The sequence below is a fragment of the Anomaloglossus baeobatrachus genome, chromosome 8, assembly GCF_048569485.1.
Source record: "Anomaloglossus baeobatrachus isolate aAnoBae1 chromosome 8, aAnoBae1.hap1, whole genome shotgun sequence".
NCBI classification, from domain to species: domain Eukaryota; kingdom Metazoa; phylum Chordata; class Amphibia; order Anura; family Aromobatidae; genus Anomaloglossus; species Anomaloglossus baeobatrachus.
This window is the reverse complement of record NC_134360.1, coordinates 261,283,048-261,304,281: the sequence shown is the minus strand read 5'-3', so window position 1 is coordinate 261,304,281 and position 21,234 is coordinate 261,283,048. Positions and strand designations below refer to the sequence as shown.

At 48.1% G+C, this 21,234-nt stretch overlaps 1 protein-coding gene across 3 annotated transcripts in view; it reads left to right on the top strand.

The window, feature by feature from the left end:
• Positions 1-2,322: 2,322 nt before the first annotated feature.
• The window catches only part of NMNAT2 (nicotinamide nucleotide adenylyltransferase 2), a 120,100-nt gene continuing 101,188 nt past the window's right edge, over positions 2,323-21,234 (top strand). For 2 of the 3 annotated variants that reach the window (XR_012724979.1, XM_075320611.1), the window contains exon 1: positions 2,327-2,596. Coding sequence is in view for 2 of the 3 variants with exons in the window: in XM_075320611.1 (XP_075176726.1) it covers positions 2,512-2,596 (85 nt within the window). In the remaining variant the exon portion in view is untranslated. Of the gene's footprint in view, positions 2,597-21,234 lie in introns of all 3 variants that reach the window. The other variant, XM_075320612.1, reaches the window with a different exon arrangement.

Here is a 21,234-nt window from a genome sequence, read left to right as displayed (position 1 = left end):
AGCAGCAGGGTTGTCAGTAGTATTTGGCACGTGTGAGGCTTTCCCTGGCTTTTTCTTTCCCCCATATTGTCTCATTATTCTGATTTTTGGTCTTGGTTCTTCCTTTCCCTCTCTAGCAGCAGGGTTGTCAGTAGTATTTGGCACGTGTGTGGCTTTCCCTGGCTTTTTCTTTCCCCCATATTGTCATTATTCTGATTTTTGGTCTTGGTTCTTCCTTTCCCTCTCTAGCAGCAGGGTTGTCAGTAGTATTTGGCACGTGTGTGGCTTTCCCTGGCTTTTTCTTTCCCCCATATTGTCATTATTCTGATTTTTGGTCTTGGTTCTTCCTTTCCCTCTCTAGCAGCAGAGTTGTCAGTAGTATTTGGCACGTGTGTGGCTTTCCCTGGCTTTTTCTTTCCCCCATATTGTCATTATTCTGATTTTTGGTCTTGGTTCTTCCTTTCCATCTCTAGCAGCAGGGTTGTCAGTAGTATTTGGCACTTGTATGGCTTTCCCTGGCTTTTTCTTTCCCCCATATTGTCATTATTCTGATTTTTGGCTTGGTTCTTCCTTTCCATCTCTAGCAGCAGGGTTGTCAGTAGTATTTGGCGCGTGTATGGCTTTCCCTGGCTTTTTCTTTCCCCCATATTGTCATTATTCTGATTTTTGGTCTTGGTTCTTCCTTTCCCTCTCTAGCAGCAGAGTTGTCAGTAGTATTTGGCACGTGTGTGGCTTTCCCTGGCTTTTTCTTTCCCCCATATTGTCATTATTCTGATTTTTGGTCTTGGTTCTTCCTTTCCCTCTCTAGCAGCAGGGTTGTCAGTAGTATTTGGCACGTGTGTGGCTTTCCCTGGCTTTTTCTTTCCCCCATATTGTCATTATTCTGATTTTTGGTCTTGGTTCTTCCTTTCCCTCTCTAGTAGCAGGGTTGTCAGTAGTATTTGGCACGTGTGTGGCTTTCCCTGGCTTTTTCTTTCCCCCATATTGTCATTATTCTGATTTTTGGTCTTGGTTCTTCCTTTCCCTCTCTAGCAGCAGGGTTGTCAGTAGTATTTGGCACGTGTATGGCTTTCCCTGGCTTTTTCTTTCCCCCATATTGTCATTATTCTGATTTTTGGTCTTGGTTCTTCCTTTCCCTCTCTAGCAGCACGGTTGTCAGTAGTATTTGGCACGTGTATGGCTTTCCCTGGCTTTTTCTTTCCCCCATATTGTCATTATTCTGATTTTTGGTCTTGGTTCTTCCTTTCCCTCTCTAGCAGCAGGGTTGTCAGTAGTATTTGGCACTTGTATGGCTTTCCCTGGCTTTTTCTTTCCCCCATATTGTCATTATTCTGATTTTTGGTCTTGGTTCTTCCTTTCCCTCTCTAGCAGCAGGGTTGTCAGTAGTATTTGGCGCGTGTATGGCTTTCCCTGGCTTTTTCTTTCCCCCATATTGTCATTATTCTGATTTTTGGTCTTGGTTCTTCCTTTCCCTCTCTAGCAGCAGAGTTGTCAGTAGTATTTGGCACGTGTGTGGCTTTCCCTGGCTTTTTCTTTCCCCCATATTGTCATTATTCTGATTTTTGGTCTTGGTTCTTCCTTTCCCTCTCTAGCAGCAGGGTTGTCAGTAGTATTTGGCACGTGTATGGCTTTCCCTGGCTTTTTCTTTCCCCCATATTGTCATTATTCTGATTTTTGGTCTTGGTTCTTCCTTTCCATCTCTAGCAGCAGGGTTGTCAGTAGTATTTGGCGCGTGTATGGCTTTCCCTGGCTTTTTCTTTCCCCCATATTCTCTCATTATTCTGATTTTTGGCTTGGTTCTTCCTTTCCATCTCTAGCAGCAGGGTTGTCAGTAGTATTTGGCGCGTGTATGGCTTTCCCTGGCTTTTCTTACCTTCCCACGCTGTTCTAGTTTAAAGCTCTCTTGATGAGCGTAGCAAGGCGATTTCTGAATGTGTTTTCCAGTCTTGAGTCTTGGTAAGGTGCAGCTTTATTAATTCTAAAGCTTTACTGACTTCATCATCACTGTCCCCATTGGGGCTCACAATCTAAATTCCCTATCATTAGGTGTTTGGAGTGCGGAAGGAAAGTGGAGAATGTGGAGCAAACCTGCGCGAACACTGAGAGAACGTGTATTTATCACGTGTTAGGAAATATTTGGTGCTGATGAAGTGAAGGAGCGGACATTCTCCTTGTTTGCGTGATCTCTAGGTTTCCACAAGGTGATATTCATTCGTGATTTCCGGCATATAATGTGTTCTTCTTCAGGAGCTGGAAAGGGCCGCTGCTTGTCCTTTCAGCAGGTGGATCTGTGGCTGTGTAGTAGTTAAATGGGGAAGGCAATGATGAGCAGGCAGCGAGGAGAGGGAGGGCGGCCGGGCAGTGACGAGCCGCCTATTGCATTTGCTCCTCCAAGTCTTTAGCAGCCAGTCTCCTCTCCTTTCTCTGCAGAGAATACCCACCCACCTACAGAAAACTCGCAATCTGCCCCCACCCACAGACTACCCCACTCCTCACCCACCCATCTCCTACCTGCGCCTCTGTACCTCCAGCATGGCTGAAACCACCAAGACCCACGTTATCCTTCTGGCCTGCGGCAGCTTCAACCCTGTTACAAAGGGACATATTCAGATGTTTGGTGAGTCCATACATGTCCCCCGTCTATCCGTGTCTCCATCCTTTACTGTGCGGTCCTCCATTTTCCACCTCCATCATCCGCATCCTCTCTTCTCCCGTCCACCTCCCCTGCCCTTCCGTCAGTCTTGCCAGTCCAGTTTTTCCATTGCGTCTGCCTTGTTTGCATTGCTCCATAATGGAGATTGCGGAGTCAACAGACCTCTCCCCCCAACCCCAAAAGCACATTTCCTTGACGTAGCGATTATACGTATGACCCTACAGCATCGTCCCGGCCCTTCTGGAATGTGCTTTGTGTTTTATGGATGCTCTTGTGACGGCATACAATACATTGATGTGTGCGTGAAATAGTTAATATTGTCATGGGGGAAATCTAATGGCTCTCCGCGTGTTTCCAAGGCAGACGGTCCATAGAGGCAGCTATTCCGTGCAGGATCAATGTATGCATAATCAGGATCCACAACAAAGGGACCTTCTTGGTAAAGGGGGCAGTTCCGAGAATCCCGACCGGTCGGTGCAAAGGCTTTAATGTCAGATTAGTTTATATTGTGCTTGTCCTCGATCCCCTCGGCTGAAATTCACGGCTTCGTGCCATTCAGACGCCTCCAAACTAAATCATCTCATCAGGCCCCAATGCAGAGGGCGAAGCGCCTTGGCTCGCACCGTCGTAGCATAGATTGTCATTTACAACATTAATATTAATGATATAATAATAGCAATTATTTAATAATAACGATAGCAATACAAGAGGCTTCCAAAAGAATGAACGAAGGGTCCGCACCGGATGCATAATTAGGGAGCGCGGAGGGCTCAGCTGCCGGGAGGTGTTAGGAAATGAAACGTCGTCTCCTGCTGTGACCAGATGACAATAAAATGAGGATGCGACCGGCAGCAATTACCCGGAGGCTCCGCAGGATTATTCCGCGCGCTGGCTTAATCATTTGTATAGAGAAGGCTCCCTAAAATCTGGACTGGAGGCAATCACACCTCAATATAATAATAACTGCCATACATGTGTAATCATTTATCTATAAGATTATATGTTTTTATAGGCTTAAAGGGCTTGTCCACTCCCTGGATAACCTTGTTTTGGAATGAAGTAGTCCCCCTTGTAAAATAAAAAATTTCTAGTCACCTCCCACAAAAGCATTATCCCACATGACCCCTGCAGCCAATCATTGGCTGCAGTTGGGCTGCTGCGCTCTTACTTTCCTCGCATAAATGTCGGACATGTGGAAGAAGTGAGAGCACACCAGCCCAATAGCGGCCACTGATTGTCTGCAGGGCTCATAGGCATGCCAACATCACGAGAACAGCACCGGCCCCTGGAGGTGAAGATACACCTACTGTACCCTCACCCATCCGCTGTAGACTGGGAGCCCTTGTGCAGCTTGTATACAATGTACAGTGTCAGTGTGCAGCTTGTATATAATATACAGTGTCAGTGTGCAGCTTGTATACAATGTACAAATGTACAGTGTCAGTGTGCAGCTTGTATACAATGTTCAGTGTGAGTGTGCAGCTTGTATATAATATACAGTGTCAGTGTGCAGCTTGTATACAATGTACAAATGTACAGTGTCAGTGTGCAGCTTGTATACAATGTACAGTGTCAGTGTGCAGCTTGTATATAATATACAGTGTCAGTGTGCAGCTTGTATACAATGTTCAGTGTGAGTGTGCAGCTTGTATACAATATGCAGTGTCAGTGTGCAGCTTGTATACAATGTACAGTGTCAGTGTGCAGCTTGTATACAATGTACAGTGTCAGTGTGCAGCTTGTATAACAGTGTAAATTTAGTGTCCTCTAAATAACTCAACACACAGCCATTAATGTCTAAATCGCTGGCAACAAAACTGAGTACACCCCTATGTGAAAATGGCCAAATTGTGTCCAAAGTGTCAATATTTTGTGTGGCCACCATAAATTTCAAGCACTGCCTTTACTCTGTTGGACATGAAGGTCACTGGAGCTTCACAGGAGCTTTCAGGGTTCTTTAACAAAGCAATGGTCATCTTGGAGGTGTGTTTGGAGTCTTTATGTTGGAATACTGTCATATGGCCCAGTTTCCAAAGGCAAGTATGTCACAGTACATGTTGACATTCATGGTTCTCTCAATAAACTGTAGCTCCCCACAGCCGGCAGGATTGATGCAGCCCCAAATCATGACACTTCCACCACCATGCCTGACTGTAGGCAGAACACACTTGTCTTTGTGCTCCTCACCTGGTTGCCACCACTCATGCTTGACACCATCTGAACCAAATATGTTTTTCTTGGTCTCATCACACCCCGGGACAGTTGCAGTAATCCATGTTCCTAGTCTGCAAACGGTTTGTGGGCTGTATCTTTAGAGGAGGCTTCCTTCACTCACTCCCCACTCCTGTAATTATTGCAGCAATATTGGCATCACTCATACGTCTATTTTGGAAAGACAACCTCTGGATGATGCTGAGCATGTGCAATTTACTTCTCTGGTTGACCATGGCGAGGCCTGTGCTCAGTGGATCCTGTCTAGTTATACCACTGTATGGTCTTGGCCACCATCCTGCATCTCAGTGTCACGATGTTGCAGGCTTCTTACAGCCTCGGCCATCTTTATGTAGAGAACAGTTCTTTTTTTAGATCCTCTGAGAATTCTTTGACATGAGGAGCCATGCTGAACTTCCAGTGACCAGTATGAGACAGAGTGTGAGCGATAACACCAAATGTAACCCCCCTGCCCCCCATTCACACCTGAGACCTTGTGACACTGAGTCACATGACACCAGGGAGGGAAAATGCCTTATTGGGCCCAATTTGGCCATTTTCACTTAGGGGTGTACTTACTTTTGTTGCCAGCGGATTAGGCACTATTGGCTGTGTCGAGTTATTTAGAGGACACCAAATTTACACTGTTATACAAGCTGCACACTGACACTGTACATTGTATACAAGCTGCACACTGACACTGTACATTGTATACAAGCTGCACACTGACACTGTACATTGTATACAAGCTGCACACTGACACTGTACATTGTATCACAGGGTCAGATCTTCAGTGTTTTCCATGAAAAGATCTAATATACAGTATATCACAAAAGTGAGTACACCCCTCACATTTTTGTAAATATTTTGTTACCAGTCTCCTTTGATTACCACTTGTGGCCTCCTGCCGGCCTTTGCTCTGCCATGCCCATTGATGCCCTCACATGTGACAGTGATCACAGCTGTATTGGAGACATATCATCAGTCACAGGAATACGCCATTTCTACAGCAGAATAGCAGGGACTGGCAGGAACCAGGGACTGTCGTGGGGTCCACAAAGGTTTGGTAATGGAAGTGCTTCAAGCATCTAAACATTCTGATTTCTCATACTTTGGGTCTCGTGCATATTGAGGTCCACTATTAATTAGCATTGACTGTACGGTCAGCAGAAGAACAACTGAAATTTTTATTAAAAAATATATATCTGTTAGCTGTTTTAAGGTGTGCTGTAAAGGGAAGCTGTCACCAGATCTGTCCCCTATAAGCTGCGGCCACCACCACTGAGCTCTTATATACACATTCCAGAGCACTGTATGTAAGAGGCCAGGCCACGCTGTATAATATAAAAAACACCTTGATAATACTCACCTAAGGGGCGGTGCGGTCCGATGGGTGTCACTGCTCTTGGTCCTCCTCCGTCTTGTGCGATCGCCGTCCTCCTGCCCAGCCCCGTGTGCATGCTGCATCCTGAGTCATTCACAGCGAGGCCACCATGGTGCTCCTGCGCATGCGCACCTCTCTCTGCCTGCTGAGCGCAGATCAGTGTATTGTAGTGCACATGTGCAGGCGTCTTTGATCTTTCCTTCACAGCGAGGCCACCATGGTGCTCCTGCGCAGGCGCACTTCTCTCTGCCTGCTGAGGGCAGATCAGTGTATTGTAGTGCGCATGTGCGGGCGTCTTTGATCTTTCCTTCACAGAGAGGCCTCCATTGTGCTCCTGCTCATGTGCACTTCTCTCTGCCTGCTGAGGGCAGATCAGTGTATTGTAGTGCGCATGTGCGGGCGTCCTTGATCTTTCCTTCACAGTGAGGCCGCCATTGTGCTCCTGCACATGCGCACTTTTCTCTGCCTGCTGAGGCCAGGTCAGTGTATTGTAGTGTGCATGTGCGGGCGTCTTTGATCTTCTTTCCTTCACAGAGAGGCCTCCATTGTGCTCCTGCCCATGCGCACTTCTCTCTGCCTGCTGAGGGCCGATCAGTGTATTGTAGTGCGCATGTGCGGGCGTCTTTGGGCTGCTTCTCACTTGCGAGTTTCTCGCAGTAGAGCAATGCGAGAAAATCTCGCATTGGAATCGGACACATGTTAGTGAATGATTCAGCTTTCATCTGCGATTTTTTTTATTTTTATTTTTTTTCTCAGTCCAAATCGGACCGAGCATGCTGCTTTTTTGCGAGTTTCTACTGCGAGTCTCTCCAATGCAAGTCTATGGGAGCGTGTAAATAATCGGATGTCACGGGACGGCACTCACACCATCCTAGTGACATGCGATTTTCTAAATACATTTCTCGCATGTTTCCTAAAACACTGGAAACGAGTGATGTCTCACAATCTCTGTCAATCACTATTCTCTGCTGCAGCAGACACCGCCGCTCCTGTCACCTCCACGCAGCAACTGAGGTGAGTAGCGCGATCTGCTGAGCTGCCACTGAGGTTACCCGGTGGCCGCCACTGGATCCAGCGGTGGCCGCGATTAACCTCAGTGACACCTCAGCAGATCGCGCTACTCACCTCAGTTGCTGCTGTGATTGGGTGCAGTGAGACACCTGTCACTCAGCGTGGGGGCGTGTCTCACTGCAACCAATCATAGGCACCTGTGGGCGGAGAAAGCAGGGAATACGAGATTGTTTAATGGGCGGCCGGCTTTTTCAAAATAGTAAAAGCTGCCGCAGCAGTGTGATCGCCGTGCAGCGCCGCGCTGGTGATCGGGGATCGGTGAGTATGAGAGAGGGCTGCTAACTTCAGTCACTCGGGGGATTAGCGGTCACCGGTGAGTCCTTCACTGGTGACCGCTAATCAGGACGCGGCACAGACAGAGCCGCAGCATGACAATGAAGTCGGGTGAAGTTCACCCGAGTTCATTCTGATCGTGCGGCTCTGTCTGTGTCTGCTGTCATCTGCCATTAAGCTCTGCTACATGGCTGTCTGTGTCTGCTGTCATCTGCCATTCAGCTCTGCTACATGGCTGTCTGTGGCTGCTGTCAGCGGCCATTCAGCTCTGCTACATGGCTGTCTGTGTCTGCTGTCAGCGGCCATTCAGCTCTGCTACATGGCTGTCTGTGGCTGCTGTCATCTGCCATTCAGCTCTGCTACATGGCTGTCTGTGGCTGCTGTCAGCGGCCATTCAGCTCTGCTACATGGCTGTCTGTGTCTGCTGTCAGCGGCCATTCAGCTCTGCTACATGGCTGTCTGTGGCTGCTGTCAGCGGCCATTCAGCTCTGCTACATGGCTGTCTGTGTCTGCTGTCATCTGCCATTCAGCTCTGCTGCATGGCTGTCTGTGTCTGCTGTCATCTACCATTCAGCTCTGCTACATGGCTGTCTGTGTCTGCTGTCAGCGGCCATTCAGCTCTGCTACATGGCTGTCTGTGTCTGCTGTCAGCGGCCATTCAGCTCTGCTACATGGCTGTCTGTGTCTGCTGTCAGCGGCCATTCAGCTCTGCTACATGGCTGTCTGTGTCTGCTGTCATCTGCCATTCAGCTCTGCTGCATGGCTGTCTGTGTCTGCTGTCATCTGCCATTCAGCTCTGCTACATGGCTGGCTGTGTCTGCTGTCATCTGCCATTCAGCTCTGCTACATGGCTGTCTGTGTCTGCTGTCAGCGGCCATTCAGCTCTGCTACATGGCTGTCTGTGGCTGCTGTCAGCGGCCATTCAGCTCTGCTACATGGCTGTCTGTGTCTGCTGTCATCTGCCATTCAGCTCTGCTACATGGCTGTCTGTGTCTGCTGTCATCTGCCATTCAGCTCTGCTACATGGCTGTCTGTGTCTGCTGTCAGCGGCCATTCAGCTCTGCTACATGGCTGTCTGTGTCTGCTGTCATCTGCCATTCAGCTCTGCTACATGGCTGTCTGTGTCTGCTGTCAGCGGCCATTCAGCTCTGCTACATGGCTGTCTGTGGCTGCTGTCATCTGCCATTCAGCTCTGCTACATGGCTCTGTGTCTGCTGTCAGCGGCCATTCAGCTCTGCTACATGGCTGGCTGTGTCTGCTGTCAGCGGCTATTCAGCTCTGCTACATGGCTGTCTGTGTCTGCTGTCAGCGGCCATGTAGCAGCGCTGAATGGCAGATGACATAGTAAAAAATACGCATTACACACGCTAGTAAAATCATTAATTTATTCAGAAAAAAGCATCGCACTTGCGTTGCACTCGGACCTAACGTGAACTAAAATCAGCCGAGTTTTTTTCAGCCCAGTCGGACCGATTTTACTCGCATAGATGTGTTTCCACCCTTAGATCTTCTTTCCTTCACAGAGAGGCCTCCATTGTGCTCCTGCGCATGCGCACTTCTCTCTGGCTGCTGAGGGCAGGTCAGTGTATTGTAGTGCGCATGTGCGGGTGTCTTTGATCTTTCCTTAACAGAGAGGCCTCCATGGTGCTCCTGCGCATGCGCACTTCTCTCTGGCTGCTGAGCGCAGATCAGTGTATTGTAGTGCGTATGAGCGGGCGTCTTTGATCTTTCCTCGTGCCTGCGTATTACATTACTTTGCTCTGCCCTAAGCAGAACAGATGAAAGTGCACCTGCGCAGGAGCACAATGGAGGCCTCTGTGTGAATGACGCAGGACGCACCATGCACACGGGGCTGGGCAGGAGGACGGCGATCGCACAAGATGGAGGAGGACCGAGAGCATCGACACCTGTTGGACCGGACCTCCCCCTAGGTGACTACTATAAAGGTGTTTTTTACATTCTACACAGCGGCCTGGGCTCTTATATACAGTATTCTGGAATGTGTAAGAGATCACTGGTGGTGGCTGCAGGTTATAGGGGACAAATATGGTGACCGGTTCCCTTTAAAGACAATCTGTCACTAGATTTCACAATACAAACCTCATACATTATTGAATACATCTGTTAGACCTGAGTAGGCTGGTATATTTACTTTGAAAATCCATATCAGAATGACTGTATAATACTCCATGAAACCTTCTTGAAAGCCTCAACTACACCGTTATTCTCTTTAGAATAGGATTGTACAGCCATTCTGACGTGAGTTTACACTAAGTACACCAGCCTCATCTGGTCTCACAGTAAGTACACCAGCCTCATCTGGTCTCACAGTAAGTACACCAGCCTCATCTGGTCTCACAGTAAGTACACCAGCCTCATCTGGTCTCACAGTAAGTACACCAGCCTCATCTGGTCTCACAGTAAGTACACCAGCCTCATCTGGTCTCACAGTAAGTACACCAGCCTCATCTGGTCTCACAGTAAGTACACCAGCCTCATCTGGTCTCACAGTAAGTACACCAGCCTCATCTGGTCTCACAGTAAGTACACCAGCCTCATCTGGTCTAGCCGTACTAATTTCTTATGTATGCCATTTGGATTGGGAAATCCAGTGGCAAAGTGCTCAAATCTGTGTATTATATATAAAAACGTCTCAGAGACCTTCAGAAAGCAGCTGCTGACGGATCCGTTTTGATTTTTAGTTATTTTTGCATTTTAATTGGGCGTTCTTTAAAAGAGGTGTAAATACAGATAGGATAAGTCAGAGCCAGAGAGCCAGCTTGTTGACGGTTTCCTTTTTTCTTCTGTATACTTGCTATCTGTGAATAGTTGAAATTTTTTTCCTTCCAATTGAACTATAAAAAAAATGAAAGCCTTAAAATATAAAAACTTGAGGCCTTTAATATTAAAAGTCCTTATTCTCAGAATGAATAATTCTATATTTTACAGAAATGTGGTCATTTTCGTGGTGTTATTTGTGCCTATCTGCTCATGACGTGACATCATTTTCAGGGCCCCCGACACAAATATTCAGTGCCCCCGACAGCTCGTGTCTCCGCAGGCGTCTGCCTATTATGATTTATTTATAAAGCAGCATGGATTCCACGATGCTGCGCATGAGAGGGGCTGCACATGAGGGGGGCTGCACACGGAGCACATCTGCCTGCATAGTACGATGATGATGATGGGTATTATCCAGACCATGAATGAGTAGTGCCGGGGGCGAGGCAGCCGCACCACCCTCAATATATCTGTCTTATCTGCAGCAAAAGTGTTTGTTTTTTTAAACTGAATTTTTACTGTAAACTGCAACAGTTAAATTGGATTCCGAGTATTACTTGGTTCCGGGAGTGCGCTCTTAAGCCAAGTTACTCTTAATCCAAGGTTCCGCTGTACTTTGTGGATTTTTATTACCTTTTTTGCTTGTTTTTATATGGTTGAGTTTTATTTCTGTTGTCCTTTTGGATTAATTTAATACATCTTTGCAAATCTAGTTGGTTAATAATGATACAAACGTGTCTTGCTTATGTATAATATTTCTGGTGTCTGTTGTGGTAGTAAATAACATCGCTGGTGGGTAAGTGGAAAAATAACTGACAGTCATATTACAGCAGAACCCGTCTGAGTGGCCAGAGTCCACTTCTTACTATATCGGGGCAGGGCTTATTTTCGGGGCCGGGCTTATTTTCAGGGCTGGGCTTATTTTCAGGGCTGGGCTTATTTTCAGGTCAGGGCTTATTTTCAGGTCAGGGCTTATTTTCAGGTCAGGGCTTATTTTCAGGTTAGGGCTTATTTTCAGGTCAGGGCTTATTTTCAGGTTAGGGCTTATTTTCAGGTCAGGGCTTATTTTCAGGTTAGGGCTTATTTTCAGGTCAGGGCTTATTTTCAGGTCAGGGCTTATTTTCAGGTCAGGGCTTATTTTCAGGTCAGGGCTTATTTTCGGGGTAGGGCTTATTTTCAGGGTATAACTTATTTTCGGGGTAGGGTTTATTTTCAGGTCAGGGCTTATTTTCAGGGTAGGGCTTATTTTCAGGGCAGGGCTTATTTTCAGGGTAGGGCTTATTTTCAGGGTAGGGTTTCTTTTTGGGGTAGGGCTTCTTTTCAGGGTATGACTTATTTTCGGGGTAGGGTTTATTTTCAGGTCAGGGCTTATTTTCGGGGTAGGCTTATTTTCCTTGATACACAGTAGCTTCCATTTCCAGTCATTAGGGCAGTACAGTTTTCTGAGGTCGGGGGGAAGGTGGTGGTCAAATGCTGCAGCGTTATCCCTTAAAACATGTTTTAGATAAGTATACGCATGTGGTGAGCAGAACCCCAGATTACATTTGCACAGTTGTCGGGGGGCACAGTCTTTGAGTCTTTCTCTAAGATGGTAATTGATTTTATAATCCGAGCACCACATGTATTTACAGGAAAACTATTTTGGCTTTTACAGTCACAAGGATATTGTGAAGCATCAATAAGTCCCAGAGATATTCAATACTGACGAGGTAAATGCTATTAGCAGCCCTAAGCATCGGGGACATTATTTCTTAACACTGCACTGATTAGCACAAGTGTGACCTTTAACCTCCAGAGCACCAGGGACGTTCTCCAGGAATCTCAGAATCAAAGTTTAAATGACTTTAATCTTATGATGAATTCTGCTGATAACAAAAATGTCCCCAGTGTTTGTGCGGTACATCACTATGTACCCGATGCCTAACAATGTCCCCAGTGTTTGTGCGGTACATCACTATGTACCCGATGCCTAACAATGTCCCCAGTGTTTGTGCGGTACATCACTATGTACCCGATGCCTAACAATGTCCCCAGTGTTTGTGCGGTACATCACTATGTACCCGATGCCTAACAATGTCCCCAGTGCTTGTGCGGTACATCACTATGTACCCGATGCCTAACAATGTCCCCAGTGTTTGTGCGGTACATCACTATGTACCCGATGCCTAACAATGTCTCCGGTGTTTGTGCGGTACATCACTATGTACCCGATGCCTAACAATGTCCCCAGTGTTTGTGCTGTACATCACTATGTACCCGATGCCTAACAATGTCCCCAGTGTTTGTGCGGTACATCACTATGTACCCGATGCCTAACAATGTCCCCAGTGTTTGTGCGGTACATCACTATGTACCCGATGCCTAACAATGTCCCCAGTGCTTGTGCGGTACATCACTATGTACCCGATGCCTAACAATGTCCCCAGTGTTTGTGCGGTACATCACTATGTACCCGATGCCTAACAATGTCCCCAGTGTTTGTGCGGTACATCACTATGTACCCGATGCCTAACAATGTCCCCAGTGCTTGTGCGGTACATCACTATGTACCCGATGCCTAACAATGTCCCCAGTGTTTGTGCGGTACATCACTATGTACCCGATGCCTAACAATGTCCCCAGTGCTTGTGCGGTACATCACTATGTACCCGATGCCTAACAATGTCTCCAGTGTTTGTGCGGTACATCACTATGTACCCGATGCCTAACAATGACTCCAGTGCTTGTGCGGTACATCACTATGTACCCGATGCCTAACAATGTCCCCGGTGTTTGTGCGGTACATCACTATGTACCCGATGCCTAACAATGTCCCCAGTGTTTGTGCGGTACATCACTATGTACCCGATGCCTAACAATGTCCCCAGTGTTTGTGCGGTACATCACTATGTACCCGATGCCTAACAATGTCCCCAGTGCTTGTGCGGTACATCACTATGTACCCGATGCCTAACAATGTCCCCAGTGCTTGTGCGGTACATCACTATGTACCCGATGCCTAACAATGTCCCCAGTGTTTGTGCGGTACATCACTATGTACCCGATGCCTAACAATGTCCCCAGTGTTTGTGCGGTACATCACTATGTACCCGATGCCTAACAATGTCCCCAGTGTTTGTGCGGTACATCACTATGTACCCGATGCTTAACAATGTCCCCAGTGTTTGTGCTGTACATCACTATGTACCCGATGCCTAACAATGTCCCCAGTGTTTGTGCGGTACATCACTATGTACCCGATGCCTAACAATGTCTCCGGTGTTTGTGCGGTAAATCACTATGTACCCGATGCCTAACAATGTCCCCGGTCTTTGTGCGGTACATCACTATGTACCCGATGCCTAACAATGTCCCCAGTGTTTGTGCGGTACATCACTATGTACCCGATGCCTAACAATGTCCCCGGTGTTTGTGCGGTACATCACTATGTACCCGATGCCTAACAATGTCCCCGGTGTTTGTGCGGTACATCACTATGTACCCGATGCCTAACAATGTCCCCGGTGTTTGTGCGGTACATCACTATGTACCCGATGCCTAACAATGTCCCCAGTGTTTGTGCAGTACATCACTATGTACCCGATGCCTAACAATGTCCCCAGTGTTTGTGCAGTACATCACTATGTACCCGATGCCTAACAATGTCCCCAGTGTTTGTGCGGTACATCACTATGTACCCGATGCCTAACAATGTCCCCGGTGTTTGTGCGGTACATCACTATGTACCCGATGCCTAACAATGTCCCCAGTGTTTGTGCGGTACATCACTATGTACCCGATGCCTAACAATGTCCCCAGTGTTTGTGCTGTACATCACTATGTACCCGATGCCTAACAATGTCCCCGGTGTTTGTGCGGTACATCACTATGTACCCGATGCCTAACAATGTCCCCGGTGTTTGTGCTGTACATCACTATGTACCCGATGCTTAACAATGTCCCCAGTGTTTGTGCGGTACATCACTATGTACCCGATGCCTAACAATGTCCCCAGTGTTTGTGCGGTACATTGTGCTGTTTCTATTTGTCTTAGTTAAAACTGTTATTTGATGTTTTTCATGCTTGTCTCTGCTGCCATCTACTGGTCAGACTTTTCAGCTCCTCTGTTTCTTTTGCCCAGCCCATGGGAGTGTCTGATGACCCTCTTGCATCACTTCCTGGGATGTTCATTCCAGCCAGAGCTTTTGTGAGAGCAAGATCCCTTATAGGAGCTACTAGAAGCAAAGTCTTCTGACCACGTAGTAGCTACAGAGGCAAGCATCACTGGAGAATTCAATGCCAGGTACTTGGATTACTGCACTCTGCATGTCCTAACTAGTGATGGGTAAAATGCGATTTTTTGGTGAGCCGGCTCTTTTGGCTCCGAAAACGGCTCTTCATTTCCTATTACCTTTGGCTTTAAATTTGAAGCCCAATTCTGGTATGTTTTAACCCATGATTGTACCTTTTAGTAAAAATCTACACATGTGCCAATTTATGACATAAAACAGAATAGTTTCCAGAATAACCAGATTTTATATTATTTGCTGTAAAAACTTTAACAAACACAATGTTTGATAAAAAAAAGGGCAGAAATCAAACAAGTGCAATTCAATGAGCTCAACACTACTGGCAATTGTATGCAGAATGGGATGTGATGTGAGAGGCTGCACTGCCTGGTATAGGACTAGTTCTGTGCATGAAGTTGTCCCTCAGATTGGCACTGCTATCATGTAACAGGGGCTGCTGGGAGGTTATTCACATACCAGCAACAACAGAACCATTGCAAGCTGCACTAGCTAATGGTGCATTTACACAGTCGCTGCAGCACCCGAGCCTGCGATCCAGTGATGCTCAATCCAGCAGCGCGGATCATTTGTTCTCTTCCATTCAAGTGAATGGGAGAGAACAAGGGACGCACATTTACATCCGCTGTTTCTCCCTCGCTCAGCGAGGATTTACAAGCTGGCGGGAAATAACTAGAATCAGGCTAAATCCAGATGTCAGTGTTCCTTTAATAAAGTGCCTGACTGCTGCTTGCTTGTCACAGATTGGAGGGGGCGGGGCTGTGACTGCCTGACTGCTGCTTGTCACAGATTGGAGGGGGCGGGGCTGTGAGTCAGTGCTATGTGCGGCAGCAGGAGGAGCATTCTCAGTCTCCTGGATAAGATCAGAGTGACTACTGCCGGGAGGGAGGGGCCGAGAGGGGCGGGGCAAGAGGGGACTGACTGTGGAAGGGAACTGGCAAAGAGCCGTTTACATTTCAATTGGCTCCCTGCCAGGAGCCGACACATATGATTCACTATGAAGAGCCGGCTCTTAGAGCCGGCTCGTTCAGGAGCTACCCATCACTAGTCTTAACCTTTGGAGAAAATAAACCACCATTGTTTCATCTCAGCATGTGCATGTTTCACTCTGGAGCGCTCTGGTCCTGTCTGCCCCACCTATAGGAAAAAGGAAGGTAAGACTCTCACAACCTCTCACAACTGTGCGCCTTCCATCGCCTTTAAGTGGGGACAGAACAGTCAGAAGACTGCTTAAGAGCTCAATACCCCGGCTACAGATCCCTAAGAGCCCTGTAAGTTCCCATGTAATCTGCCTAGCAACAAGCCTTGTGCACTAGTCTGCCTGCACAGTGCATGCCTGGACAAGCCTAAGGGGAAGCTCTCCCATCTGCCACGTCCTGTGTCACCTCTGCTCGCATTGTAAAGGGACAGTTTATGCACCTGCTGTTTCTCTTGCTATACTCCTTCTATAGACTTGCAGTACATTATACCCCATTACTGCACATCGCTGCACTGCGAACCCCAAGTTTTGCTAAAGACACCTTGGGAATATCATCAGGGAGTCCTTGCAGAGCTGCACAACGATTTTTGGACCCCTATTCAAAAGTCAAGTTTCTTAAAGAGACAGTACACCTTATATAAAAATGGCCGAAAAAGACCTCGGACAGTTCCCCACTGCTGAAACAGAGCAAATACAACCTGATACTGTCCATTATGAAGCCCAGGAGGCAGAGCCCACGCTTTCAGCAGACCAAGTTGTCTGACCGAAGCGCTCTTCCAAACCCACGATAAAGGCCACTGAAAACTATCACACTATGAAAGATGAGCTATGTGAACACCTGGAAGAACAGTGGGAACGAGTCACCTATTACATGTCAAGACTTGAATCCTCATCAGGTGATGCCGCATGCTTACAAGCCGCTCTGGAACGGCTGAACACAGCTCATGAAAGATACAAGAGACTGTCAACAAGGTACATTACCTTTCTAAAAGACTCTAAAATTGATGAAGCGCTTTCAGACCTGAGCAAGGCAGAAGAGGTAGACAAGGAAAGAGATGCCAAGGTGTAAGATGCCATAGACAAGGCCGAACACCGGATCTCTCACCAGCAAGAAACCAGATCACACCGATCAACCTCATCTAGACGTTCCTCTCGGTCATCCGGGTCATCATCCTCAAGAAGCTCCGCCCTGAGCGACAGGATACTGGAGGCCCGCATTAGAGCAGAGGAATCCAAGGTGAGACGTTCCTTCACAGAAAGAGAAGTAGAGGAAGAAGCCAAAAGGGCAGAAGCAGAAGCCAAAAGGGCAGAAGCAGAAGCCAAAAGGGCAGAAGCAGAAGCCGCTAAAGCAGAAGCCCTTGCAAAAGCAGAAGCTGCTAAAGCGGAAGCCAAAAGGGCAGAAGCGGAGGCTCGGATAAAGATTCTTCGGTCACAGATGGAAGAGGAAGTTGCTCTAGCTAAAGTGAGACTACTTGAGCAAGCATTGATCCAAGGTCCTGATCCAGCTCACTCGCCACCACTGGAAGCAGACAATCCAGTTGATCGCACAAGAGATTATGTACTGAATCAGTTACCTGTAGCAACCCCTGTTTGCAGTACCGTCCAAGCCGACAACACCGAAACCTACAACTTACCTCTACCAGTGCCAGTGCCACCTAAAGCACCCGAGCAAATTAATAACAGTCACCAAGAGGTGCCCTCTCAAACACAGCCACCACAGCAAGATGGCAACCAAGTGTTTCCTGACCCATTTCCACAGCTCAAGCAGCGGTCATCAGAATCTACAGAGGCTAAACCACAGCTCAACCCTGCAGCAACGTCATTTTACCCGGGAACATCTCATCCATTCACGCCAGGCAGCCCATATGCCGCAGGGGCATCACGAGTCGTCGTGGCAACAAGTGGTGAGAAATCAGATATGTCAGAGTTTGCCAGATTCATGGTGAGCAGAGAGCTAATCAACACTAGTCTCACGAAATTCGATGATCATGCAGAGAGCTACAGGGCCTGGAAAGCAACTTTCAAGGCAGCCATCGCCAATCTCAACTTCACTGCAGAACAGGAGCTCGACCTCCTGATCAAGTGGTTGGGCCCAGGCTCTACAAACAGTATGAAGAGCCTCAGAACCGTCTATGTGGGACAAGCAGAAGCAGGTCTCGCTGCTGCAGGGCAAAGACTGGAACGCACCTTTGGCAGCGCAGAAGCAATAGAGAAAGTCCTATTCAAGAGACTGCAGGACATCCCAAAGATCAACCTTAAAGAAGTCCACAAGCTTCAAGACCTAAGTGATCTGCTCATGGAGCTGGAGCTCGCCAAAAGAGACCCTCGTCTGTCTGGGCTGTGCTACCTGGATACAGCCCATGGAGTGAACCCAATCGTGGTGAAGCTGCCATACAGTCTGCAGGAGAAATGGGCAACGTCAGTCTCAAGGTACAAAGGAATGAATGACGTCACTTTTCCCCCATTTATTCAGTTCTGCAAGTTCATCGACGAGCAGGCCCAGATGAGGAACGACCCCAGCCTCGACTTCCTAGAGTTCAACACTTCGGCAGCTGCAACATCATCATCATCAAGGTATGAAGGTGCCATACACAAACGCGGAGACATTAAGAACACTGAGTGTCAGGAAGACTGAGCTACCATCACCTGCAGCACGCACAGATAAACAGAACACCATCTCATCACGAGATAAGTCTTTCAATCAAGAATGTCCCATGCATAAAAAACCGCATTCACTGAACAAGTGCAGAGGTAAACGATGCAAAACCCTACAGGAGCGCAAGAAAGTCCTCACAGAGCTTGGGATCTGTTTCAAATGCTGCGCATCACTTGAGCACATGGCCAAGGACTGTAAATCCATCGTCAAGTGTGAGGAGTGTCATAGTGAAAAACACATTTCAGCCATGCACCCAACGCAGCTAGCTAGAGACACACCGGCTGCAGTCACCACCGCTCCCACTCCAACTCATGGCGGGGAGCCCAAGAATCAGACTGACACCACCACAGCCGTCTGTGAAGATGTAATTTACCCTCTCACTGTATATGCTGTACAGATTCCTATTTCAAGCTGGGTTCATTGTCTTATTTGAACTACTTCTGTGTACATTTCTATTGTTGTAGGTAATCACCCCCCTAAAATGCAAGGTTATATCCTCTTGAGGCACTTCCATCCCTGGGAGTAGGGGGAGGTGGGCCTAGAGTCCAACTAGTGTAAACTCTGCTTACCTGGGAGATTCAGGCAGAGTGAGCTGAAACTTGAAGGGAGCAGGAGCTCCAGCCTGTGTGGCTGTGGACACGGACGGAGCTAGGCCTGTGTGGCGGCCCGTGGGATTGTGTGGAACTCTTTGGACTACTGTAAGGACGATTGCTTTGTAATCCGGTCCGAGGATTGTCGGGAAGGGCCCCCGAATCTGTTTTACGTGGACTTATCGTGTGCTGTTCTTGCATTCCTGTTAATAAACCTGTTGGATCGTCCCTCGGCCTCGTCCATCCTTTGCTCTGTTGTACACCCCCGTCACAAACTGGTTGGCAGCGGCGGGATCAGAGCAGAAGAAATGGAGGACAACAGCCAATCGACGTCTGAAACCAGAACCTCAGGATACAGGAACTGGACTGTGGCGAGTCTACAAACAAAGGCCCGTGAATTAGGTGTCGGCTACAAAGGACTCTCTAAGGAGCAACTAATTGAGGCATTGGAACACGCTTGCCTGCAAGATGGCACCGAGGAACAATTTCCACAGCAAGGGGAGCAAAGACGGGAGCCGGAGGTGAATACCCAAAAAAGTCAATGGGTTGTGTGGTACAAGGAAAAGATGGCACTGCTTGGAGATGAGGCCACCATAGAAGATAAGAGGGAGGCCATGCGTGGAGCTGAAGAGAAGGAGCGCAGGATGGAGGAGATGGCATTGCTGGATAAGCAGCTCGCTGTGGAAGCCGCGAGAGGTTCCAGACAGACTGTAACCCCAGCACCCATCATGAGGGAACTTCCCAGAGTGTCCCGCAAAGACTTCAAGCAGTTTAATGAGGCTGCTGGTGACATTGAGGGCTTCTTCCAGGACTTTGAGCATCAGTGTCGATTAATGGAAGTCCCAGAAAGGGAGCGCGTCCGGCATCTGGTTGGGCTCTTAGAGGGTGGAGCTGCTGCAGCCTATAGAGCTATGGACCATCGGTGGAACTGTGAGTATGCGGATATTAAACAGACTATTCTAGAACATTATGCTGTAACGCCAGACACTTACAGGACTCAGTTCCGTACTCTAGCATGTGATGAGGAAGTGTCCTTCAAGATGTATGCCCACAAACTCAAACATCTGTGGCATCGTTGGTTGGAGGCAGAGGAGGCCTTAACCTTGGAGACCGTCCTCCAGGTCCTCCTAAAAGAGCAGTTTTACTTCAAGTGCCCCGCTGAGATCCGGGAATGGGTGCGTGAGAGAAAACCAGCGACAGTGGAGGAAGCTGCTGCTCTAGCTGATGAGGTGCTCACCATCAAGCCTCAGTGGAGGGTTCTGTTGGAGGATGGAGAGACGCCTAACAGCTCCACAACACCGGATGCCCCCAGTTATTCTGTCCCCATTGTTCCCCGTTCCTCTAAGCCACCACATGTTGATACCCGTGTTAATGTGCCTCCAGTTGCTTCTACTGCACTTTCTGGAATACGCCGGGGAGAGGAAATAACAGAGCGCAGGTGTTATGTTTGTAGGCATCCCGGGCATTTGCAGGCCTCATGCCCAGCCAGGCCATGGAGGAATCATCCTCAAACCCCTACAGCACCTTCAGGTGGGAGCCGGCCTCCAAGTTCCCCTACCCCTTACCCAAGAGGACGCCTTGGATGGAGGGAGACCCAGCTCAGATGCTATCAATGTGGACAGCCAGGGCATCGGCAAGTCTCCTGCCCAGCTGTTCAAATGAGGACTGATCCTGCGCCCAATCGGATTGTTAATTATTTACAGCCCAGCGCCATGGAGGAAGATGTGGCACCGCTATGTGAGGACTGGCCTAGTGACTCAGCCCATGTTGCACCACCAGGAGTTTACGGGGTGCGACCTGCAGTTATGACGACTTCTGCTCATCGAGGTAAGCACTTGCAGGAGGTTGTGCTGGATGGACAGAGACTTGTTGGATTTTGTGACTCGGGTGCTTTCCTCACACTGGCTGATCCCCGAGTGGTTCGGCCTGAGGCAATCCATAGAGGACCTGGGATTGTCATTGAACTGGCTGGTGGACAATGGAGGACTATTCCCACAGCCACTGTGGATCTGAGCTTTGGTTTTGGGGTCAGGCGATGTGTGGTTGGGGTGATGGGTGGTCTGCCTGCAGCTGTTCTCCTGGGCAATGATGTGGGAGAGCTACGATGCCAATTCGTGGCTGCATGAAGCCACATGTAAGTAACGCTCTGCCTGTGTGTACTTAACCAGTGACCTGTAGAGATCCCTAGTACGTACACAAGTTGGGAGGGGGAGGGATTGTGAAGATGTAATTTACCCTCTCACTGTATATGCTGTACAGATTCCTATTTCAAGCTGGGTTCATTGTCTTATTTGAACTACTTCTGTGTACATTTCTATTGTTGTAGGTAATCACCCCCCTAAAATGCAAGGTTATATCCTCTTGAGGCACT